This window comes from Coloeus monedula, assembly GCF_965178545.1.
Source record: "Coloeus monedula genome assembly, chromosome: 14".
In the NCBI taxonomy this organism is placed as follows: domain Eukaryota; kingdom Metazoa; phylum Chordata; class Aves; order Passeriformes; family Corvidae; genus Coloeus; species Coloeus monedula.
In genome coordinates, this window is record NC_138794.1 from 10,606,026 (window position 1) to 10,615,903 (window position 9,878).

At 48.3% G+C, this 9,878-nt stretch overlaps 1 protein-coding gene across 1 annotated transcript; it reads left to right on the plus strand.

The window, feature by feature from the left end:
- The first annotated feature begins 1,103 nt into the window (after positions 1-1,103).
- On the plus strand, positions 1,104-9,826 carry UBAP1L (ubiquitin associated protein 1 like). The gene is made up of 5 exons (XM_082290980.1): positions 1,104-1,245; positions 2,558-3,298; positions 4,225-4,434; positions 7,431-7,532; positions 8,416-9,826. Exons 1-5 carry the CDS (start codon positions 1,114-1,116, stop codon positions 8,548-8,550), a joined length of 1,320 nt encoding a protein of 439 aa, XP_082147106.1. The 5' UTR covers positions 1,104-1,113; the 3' UTR covers positions 8,551-9,826.
- The last annotated feature ends 52 nt before the right edge of the window (positions 9,827-9,878 follow it).

Sequence of the window (9,878 nt, forward strand, 5' to 3'; positions counted from 1 at the left end):
TTATAGACTCTCATTTTTGCATTAAACAGGCAGTTTTGTCATTCTTGTGTATATTCTTCTGCATATTTTCTTTTAGTGGTATGTTTATCCTTGTTGTCATAGAAGCTGTTTGTTTTTAAAGGAAAAAAGTGATTGGGAAAAGCACTTAGGGATGTCACATACATATTTACTGTGTGACCTGAGGATGAGTGCTGAGGACTTTGGGATGAGCAGGCACATACTGCCAGTACCAGAACTCAGTGGAAGACTGGCTACCAGCTCCTAACAGTTTGTAATTTATAAAAGAAATTATTTTACACACTGTCATCTCTGGGAAGCTGAAAGCTCGAGGCTTCATGCAGCAAGTAGTGGCTTTTTACTAAACTGAGACATTTTTAGAGACCTGATGGCAACACTACTGCAGTAATATTTTCCCTGACACCGTTCCCAGTTCACCAGCAATTTTTCTCTCCCTTGCAATTCCTGATCTAAAACCATCACCACACTTAAAATAAATGCATGGTTCCTGAAAGCTAATCTTAAAAATGGCTTGTTTGACATCCCCCTAATTCCCAAGCTTGCCTGATGCACCAGCCTCCTTGCCTGGCTCCCAGTTGGCTGCTGCCAGAAGGGATGCCCTCACCCCAGCTCCCTTGGGATGCTGCATGTGATGGCTTAGCAACACGAGGCTGTGTGCATGAGCTCTATCACCACAGGTTGCACAGACAGGGGAGACCTGCAAGGTGTCCTCCTTGGCTGTGCTTTCTCCCTCTATGACTGTAATAAGTGCTCAATCTGTCCCCAGCTTGGGGAAGGGACCGTGCGACAGCACCAGAGGGAGAGACAGGAGGGATGGGAAGCAGCAGGGTGGGTATGGAGGAGAAAAATGCCCAGGGTCTCTGCCAAACGAAGCCATAAACTTGGTCAGGTCCTGCTGGCTCAAGTTGAGAATAGCAAAGGCTAGTTCAGACAAAGCTTCCTGCTGTCAGTAATTAAGATTTTGCCAATCTGTTTTTACCCAGCTGGCGCTTGAAATAGCTCATCTTTCTCTCCTTCCACCCAACTTAAGAGATGCTAGTCCTTCCTTTTACAGTTTTTGTTTCCCTTCCGGCAGCAAGAAATCAGGCAGCACCAATGAACTACCTGGATGAAGTTCCCTTCCGGATGGCCATGAGCCTCGATGGGGACTCAGAGGGAGAAATCACTTTAATCACTGCCCCGGACATTGAGGTCCCCGACTGCACTGACATCCTCATGAGCACCATGGTGAGTCCACACCCGGGTCACTGCTGGGGGATGCTCAAAGGGATGTCAGCAGTGTTCTCTTACGAAAGAAGGGAAGGGAAACCTCCTAACTGATCTCCTCTTCACTGTCTGGTTTGCAGCAGTATTGGGAGGAGGTGAGGGTGATTTGTGGTGTGTGGCGGTGACAATGGGGTTGGTTTGGGGTTGCTTTTTAAAAATCCTTTCCAGTCAGGAGGGTTAGGTCTTTCTGGGATAGGAGGACAAACTTCAGGCTCTGCTCCAGGGTTGTTTTCTACTCTGGAGTTACCACTGTCTCTTTTATTAATAATATCTATTACATATTTACCAATAAATCTACCAGCTATAACCAGGCAACACTACCTGTGCCGGCAGCATATACCTATATTTATATATATATATAAATATATAAATATATATAAATATATATAAATATAAAAATAGATATAAAAATACCCCGTGTTTCTCCCTACTTGGAGATGATTTGGTGCTCCCCTCTGAGGCCAAGTCATTGTGCTGCTGGTTCAGGCTGATCCTTCTGGAGGGATGTGGGGGTGTTTTCCTCCGGGAGGCTGATTTGGGTCCACAACTGACCCAAGTGGCAGGAGCAGTAAAAACAGCATTCCTGGGCTCTGAATGTACTTGCCTGCCTGTCAGGAGGAGACCTTGTTTGGAGAGCTCTGGGACGGGCAAGACTTGTTTGTTCCAGGAAAACCCTCAGATTTCAGTCACAAACACACTTATATTTTAAGCTGAACTATGTGGAAATGACAACTCTGTTTGGGGACCAGCCCAGCCCCTGGCGCCACTAGAGAATCCCATGGCTGGTTCTGCTTCTGCCCGAGGTGGCATCTTCCCTGGCCCATGTGCCTGAAGTGTCTCTGCCAAGCACTGCTGCTGAGGGTCACAAACGAGCTCTGCCACCATCCTGGGGGCAGCCTATGGCTGAATGCAGTGCCTCTCTGCAGGTGTCTAAAACTGGGATGCCCACTTCTGTCTGCACCCTCCTACCTTCCACAGCAGTCAAAGTGACACAAACACCTCCAAGCATAAAACACTTCTCCAAAGAATTGTAGGTGCAACTCACAATAGTAATGACTTAATAGATAGACTGTTTTCAAGTATAAATTTGGGGATTCCCCATAGAGATGAGGCTGGCACTGCCCAATCCTACAGCCAACCCTAATGTTCAGGGAAATAGAAGCTGATATGGGAAGGCTGCAGCCTTAAGATGCCTTGTGGAGTGCATGGTTTGCTCCATGCCACGTGGTCTGGTTTCACATGTCCTCACCAGCTTGCTCTCACTCTTTCGCAGCACGACTTCTCACTGGAAAGGAAAGTGCTGTACTGGGTGGAGGTGGCCTCTCAGCAGCAAACCTCCCGGCATCGGGTCACTTCCGAAGTCGTCCCCACAGCTCCCCCATGCTGGCTGCTGCTGGTGGACCCCGCCGACACCTACGGGGGGCGAGGTCGGGACGGGGCAGTGCGGCGCTCCGTCAGCCTGAGCGCAGCCGACAGCTCCTACGGGCACGCCAAGGGCAGGGCGGCCCTGTCCGACACTGAGAGTGACACCTGGCACTCAGAGGAGGGTGAGTACTCAGATGATGAGTACTCCTCAACCTCTTGGGAAGAGAATGACAAGGATGAGAGGCTCCTCTCCAGGAGGAGAAGCTCTGGGAGAAGTGTGTCTTCACGTCCCGGCTTTTACCAGACCCGACCAAAGACATCGCCTGGCTGGCTGGAGCCCTCACCAGAGAACAATATCCACAGCCCAGCCAGCCCAGACCCCAGCAAGCAGAGAAGATCCATGGTGATATTTAACAACATGAAGAATGAGCTGGAAGCCGCCAGGAGGAAGCTGGCTGCTTTGGTGCATCCTTTGAACAGAGCTGCCACAGGGAGCAGGGGGATCCCGGTGCCACGGCTGCTCCCCCAGTGTCCTGGCACCAATCGCAGCGTCAAGTATGGGCCAGGTCTGCACATGTCCCAGTTGCCAACTCCCCCAGCCACAGCGGTGCCGATCCCTCCCATCAAGCAGCACAAGCCCACAGTACCGGTGAGCAGCTTCCTTTGCTGGCCCTTTGTTCATTGCTGCGAGAGGAGGGAGGTGGAGGGCATCGAATTGGTCTCATTTGGTGGGGGCTGGCCAGAAAAAGGAACCAAAATGGGGCTTCGGAAACACTGGACCCATGAGGAATTGCTGAAGTTTTCACAAGAAGTGAAGAAGGGGTTTGATTTTTTTCACTGAGGTTGAAAGAAGCTTTCTGGGTGCACATTTACTTGCTCTGACCAAAACATCTGTGTTTTTCCCAAGCAGGGTCTAATCTGATTTTCAATTGAATCACTAAAAAAATGGAATATGGGGGTTTTGTTCTCTTTTTGCTATGTTATTCCCTTCTAACAGATATAAGTGGGGTTTATAGGGAAATGTTCCCTTACAGTCATTATGTCTTTTCTGGGAAACTTTGGACTTCATAGTCCTACTAGAAATACATTTAGTGATAGAGATCATTTAGTGATAGAGACAGTGATTTGAAAGGATGGAGTAAATAATACTCTGTCACCTTAAATCTGAATTGCACCCTGCTTTTAAGAAATTGCATCTAATCCAGCTGCTTGAGAGATTTAGGAGATGAATTACTGAAAACCTGCAATAAAGCCATCAGACACATAAATAACCAGGTTATTTATATGCATTTGCATTTGACATGGAGTATTTAAGGAAAGATTAAACACCTGTGTATTTGTACAACACCCAGCCTGAGCTGACCTGTATCTTCTCTGACCTGTATCTATAGCTGAGCCTGGATTTAATTAAGTCCAGTCTCATTTGATGCCCATTTGATGTTCTTTGTATGGGAATTTTCCTCTTCTGGAGAGAGCAAGGTAACCACCATCATTCAGAAGCATTGCCTCCACCTGGGTTGTTTCACTTCATTCCATGACCTGGAGCAATAAGACCATCTGCTTTTTTCCTTGCAGTCCCTCAGCCCCTACACTTGCCTCCCCCCTGCCTCCACGCCTGGACGACCTCTCAGCTCCCACAGATCCCAGACGGATTCCTCGGCTGACCTGCTCTCTGCACTGAGCCAAGAGGAGCGAGACCTCATTGAGCCCGTCATAGCCCTGGGCTACCCCACCCACAAAGCCATCCTAACCCTCCAGAAGACTGGAAGGCAAAGCTTAAGTCAGGTTGGTGGAGCTGGCACAGCACTGTGAGAAAATTTGGTAAAGGAAAACTTGATTTTCATGGAGAAAGGGATGGCTGTCTACTTTGGGGTGGATTTTTGATGGCCTTGGCTTTCCACTTTGGTGTCAGACCACAGCTGACAGGGTTTTCCATGAGATTACACTTTTGCTGTAATAAAATAGCAATGAGTCGCCCTCAGCTTTTCAGCGCATAATCATGGCTGGTTTTGTTATCTGTTCAATCTGTTGTGTGAAGCATCATGTCCTTTTGAGGTACAAATTTTGCACCCATACATGGAAACTTTTTGCACATCGTTTTTCCCAGCTGTTGGATTTGTGTGATTATTGCCATGGCTCATCCTGTCAGAGCGGGACTGTGGGAATACCTTGGAGATTTGGTTGGGCTCTCTCCAAAACACAACTTCTCTGTGTTGGAGAAAGGAGGGAATCCATACAAGCACTGCAGTGGGTTCCCAGAGCTCTTTTCCTGAGGAACCCTGTATAATAACCTGGAATTTATTAAAACTATTTAACATGCAGCCTCTTCCTACCCCTGGTATGTGAGTACATCCCTGCCTGCTGTGCTGCATTCTCATTCCTAATGTCTCTGCTTGTCCAGACAAATGTCACAATGGTCCAGGTGGGTTCAGAGCATCCATGACAAGAGGGAGGCTGCTGGCTCTGATTCCCTTGGCAAACTTGGGGCTGGACCTGCCCATCCCAGCAGAGGATTTTAGGGCTAAATTATCCAAGTAGCTCTTGCAGAGAGAGAAGGGTCTTAATCACAGCTGAGCAAGAGGGATATCCATGGGGTTGTCAAACCAGGGAGCAGGAGCAGATCCTGGCAGGGCATGAGCAGGCATGGTGCCAAGCAGCCACTGCCAGCTGCCAGTCTCCTTCCCATTCCCCTGGGAGTTGCCTCTGCTTCGTGGGCCAGCTCTCACCCGCAGGGTCCTCGCACAGAGCTGCTCTGTGGCTGAGTCATCCTGCAGCTTCCGGCTCCCTCCTTACTCACCCCCACTGGACCAGCTCCCCAGAGCTTGCTGGAGTTTCAGGTGAGCTGAGGTGGGAAGGGAAGCTTTATGTCTTCAATCCATAGAGGTTTCATCTAGGCACAGAGAGATGGGCAGAGCCCAGCCCAGGTTGTTTCATAGAGCCATGCGACGGTGTCTTGTAGCACCTGCTGGGTTCAAAACGAAGAAAGAGTGCATCTTATTAAGGATGGAAATGGGTACAGCCTGCTCCCTTCTGTATAAACACAGGGACTCCCATTCCCTTGGAGAAGAGATTACTGCACCAAAAGACAAGGTCTGCTTTCTATCTCATGCCTTTTTCACCGGCAGTTCCCATCTTTCCCATTTATGCCCAATGCAGCCAAGATAAAGCCTGACCCTTCATGCATCTCTTACGAGTACCAAACTACCAAATTAGTCTAAATCTTCCTGGAAAATATGTTCCAGCTGAAGTTAAAAAGAAGACGCATGGGTGCTCTTTGTTACTTGGTGGTGATTGAGGTTTCGATGTGTGACAATGACTACTTCAATTGTGAGGATTGACTGAAGTATCAGATGGTAGCCAAAAATTGTTCAACTTCCTTGCAGCGTCAAGTGAAACTGGCAGAGCCCACCCTGGTAGAGAAGGCAAGGCCTTTTGTAACCTTCTTTAGAAGCAATGCTTTCGTAATTTTGGTGGAAGAACTTCTCTGAAAGGCTCAGGCAGGACTAGTTGCCTCAGCATGCCAGAGGTTCATCATGTAGGATGTCATGGCCTAAAAGGCACCATTGCATTTTGATCAATGATCATTGATAAATTCAAAATGCATCGTTGACCCATGGAGTCCTCAATGAACATATGAACTGAGACATGACAAAGGCTGCAGCTGGTCAGTGTTAAAAAAAATCTTTTTGTTTAGTCTTGAGGATATATATATATTTTTAGCGATAAAAAACATTGAGTTGACAAAGGCACCAATTTCATGCTGGGCTTGACCAGGCTGCCAGGATTGTCTGTGTTATGCTGTGGGTGAGTCGCTGTTCTGTGACAACAGGGGAAGAAAATACAGCAATGATCGGGGGTTGTCATTAGCCTGGTAACGAGAGAAATAATATCAGGTGAGGAATGCCAATGACCAGTGACTCCTTTCTGAGTTACTGCACTCCTTAAGGCTGGTATTTCTGAAAATCCCTACTCAACTGTTCGGCCAAAATAGATCAACTCAATGTTTGAGAGACTTTTTTGTCTTTTTCATGTGTTTTATGGCCTTTCACTGAGTCCTTCTCCTTGTCTATGGCAGTGCTGGGGAGGGTGGAGGTCTGTGCGCTGGTGGATTTGGGGAGAGATGAATCAGCTTCTCCTTGGATCAAGAAGCTTTGGAGAGACCTGTGGGATGTTTTTATTCACCCTGCTATTGTATAGCTCCTTTATTATTGCCCGTCTCATATGTTTTTGGACAGTAAGTGATTCTCATGGTATTTTAAAGATGCTGCTGGGAATTGTGCTGTCAGCACTCCAAGAACAACAAGGAAAGCCAAAAATAACTGTTTACTTTCTGTAATGACAGCACACAGGTCTCCCCTGGGGTGGGTTTTGCACTCAGACCCTGGAACAAACCCATGGGTGACTGAACCCTGGTGCATCAAAGGGATGTGGGGTCAGCTGAGCGAAGTCATCCCACTGGGACAGGCTCTGCCTCACCCTGCAGCCTGGAGGCCATCGCTCTGTATCTCACATGTTCACATGTCTGGTTTGCTCCTTGTCCTCTCTCCACCTTGTTCCCATTCCCTCCCTGGGAGGGTGAAGGGAGACCAAGATGTTGTCTCCCACTGGGAATCCTGCAGATAGACAGACCACCCTGGCTGAACATTAGATGGGAACCAGCAGGATGGTGGTGGCTCATGTCCCCCCCGTGGTGTGTCCCTGGGAGGTGGCAAAAGGGCTCCTGACTGGTGTTGGTCCCCATGCCTGCAAGGCTGGATTAACCTGACTGTCTTCCCCTGCAGTTCCTGAGCTACCTGGGTGCCTGTGACCGGCTGCTGAAGCAGGGCTATGAGGAAGGGCAGGTGGAGGAAGCCATGGAAATGTTCCAGTACTCGGAGAAAAAGGTCAGAATGGAATGGTACAGCCCAGCACTTTGTGCTGTGTCCTCCAGGCTCTTTTTTCCAGTGGGCTGCATGCTTCCCTCTGCCTCCACAGCCCCTCTTGCAGCCTCATGGAGGTTCAGACCTCTGGGGCAGTGTCACGATAAGGACCCCTGGGGGAGGACACCTGCTCCTTCACTCTTCTCCCCCCTTCCTCTCACCCTGTTGTGCAGCACGATGCTCACTCAGCTCCTGGACAGGGAATCCCCTGTCCTAAGCCCACCAGCACTCATGCTCTCTCCTGCCCTGCCAGCTCTCCCTTCTACCCCCATGGAGGAGAATCATGGAGAACTGGGCATTTGTCTCCATCATCAGTCTCCCCCCGGGGGTAATGAAGAGTCTGGGGAGATAGAACTGCATGAAATCTGGGCTTGGCACTGTTTGCTGGGATGCCGATGCCTGTAGGATTGCCGTGGAGCTCCCTAGGGCAGTGGCAGTGGGAGGGCGCCTGGGTATTGGTGTTGGGGAGGGGTTTATTTACTGGAGACACAGCTCTGGTGTTGTGGCACTGGGGCCCAGCCCGAGCAAGGTGGGGAGCAGGAGAAATGAATTCCAGCTGTGCTCACTGCCATTCCCTGCTCTCTTTATAATACCAACAAACACTGCATGGAATTGATATAAACGTTATAAGGAATAAGTGAAGCTAGAGGCTGACTTTATTAAGTATTTCTTATTTACGAAGTTTCAGTGCTACCAGGGATATGTGTGCCCTTGATCTGCTGTCATGGTGATACAACCCAGCCAGATCTTCTGGCTGCAGCCTTGTCCCACAGTAGTGCTTCTGCTGCAACCCCATGATACATCCATCCATGATAACATCACTCCTCTCTTCTCATTCTTCCTCCAGGCAGCTGAATTCCTGCATCTGTTGGCTCAGTTTAATGATATGGGCTTCCAGCAAAATGAAATCAAAGAAGTTCTTTTGCTTTGTGGGAATCAGAGGGAGAGGGCGCTGGAAGAACTTGTGATGAAAACCCACTGAGCAGCATCCTGGAGCAGTCACAGCTTCCCCTCTCCACACCAGACCAGAAGGACTCAGGTGATTCTGCTGCTCCATCCCCACCCCTGGAAGTACCAGACACAGACCTTCACAGCTCTGCCTTGGTGTCTCGTTTTATGGACATCCATCATAAGAGTGTTTGTCATTCAGGCACCGACTGCACAGCAGGAATGTTTATCTCCTCACCCACGCATCCCCACCCTTGATCATCTCAGCTGTTCAGATTAGATGAAAGAAGATCCAAACCGCCTTCGGCTTAGATTTTTGCAAAACCCAAACCAAACCATAGTGTTCTTCCTCCACCTGGGATGATGGGTGTCATGTTTTCAGCTACAATCAAATGAGGATTCTTAAGAGATTATATAAATCAACGGAAGAAATTGTTTTCCTAAAATTTGAAGGCTCCTGCAGGAACATGTGTTGGTCCTGGCTTGGGAAGAGTCTCAGCTGACTTAGTCATGGTGGAATACTGTAATTGAAATCCACTTTGATCGCATTAGCTTCTCATTTTAAACCAGAAATGTGAGAAAAATACACAGTTCCATTTGGGTAAGGAAAGAAAACAGGCTGCCCTTGCTCTGAAATACATGAGGTTTATCCAGTGTAATGAAAAATGGTAGAGGCAAAGGTTTGTCCTCAGGAAACTTCATGAAATGAGAATAGAGAGATGGGGAATTGCTCACTGCCCTCATGCTCTGCCCAAATCAGGAAAATTCAGGGGACGCTTCCCTAAACTGTGAAGACAGTGACTCCAAATGAAGTTAAGCATGAATGTCAGCGTCAGGAACATCTGGATGCCCAAGGGAATTTCTGTATGTAACTGAATGACAAAGAATGGGAGATTCGGATCACTGTACAGGATGTGTGTCTTGGCTTGGCAGCGGAACAGTGGACAGTGTTTTCACATAAAGTATGTTATTTTCCTCTGAATTAGATACAGATGTAATTTCTTTGAGTAAAGATGCTTGGGGGGTTCTTCTGCAACATGTTTGTGTCTTTTTCTGTCAGGATGCCAACTGGCACAACCCAGCAGAGAAAATCCTTAGTTGTATTAGTATCATTTTTCCACTGTATCCTTCCAAACAATCTCGCAGCTCAATATACTGCCATCAAGGTAAAACACCATGTCCCTTCTTCTCCCTGGATCTCCAGGTGGGTGCCAGACAACAACAGGAAGGTATAGCTCTCCATGGCTGCCTTCATTCTTGCCTGGATGCAACAAGGAAACTTGGCATCCAGGTTTTGGGGGAGTTGACCCATCCATCCCCAAGGATGCTTTATTCCTGCTCTTCTTTAATGGCATTGAAATG

Bases quoted from the DNA above. Each gene is read 5' to 3' on its own strand.
- UBAP1L (XM_082290980.1), top strand. From the start codon at position 1,114: ATGAACTACCTGGATGAAGTTCCCTTCCGGATGGCCATGAGCCTCGAT. The intron at 3,299-4,224 runs GTGAGCAGCTTC...TTTTCCTTGCAG, and splicing joins AGCACAAGCCCACAGTACCG to TCCCTCAGCCCCTACACTTG. The intron at 4,435-7,430 runs GTTGGTGGAGCT...CTTCCCCTGCAG, and splicing joins GAAGGCAAAGCTTAAGTCAG to TTCCTGAGCTACCTGGGTGC.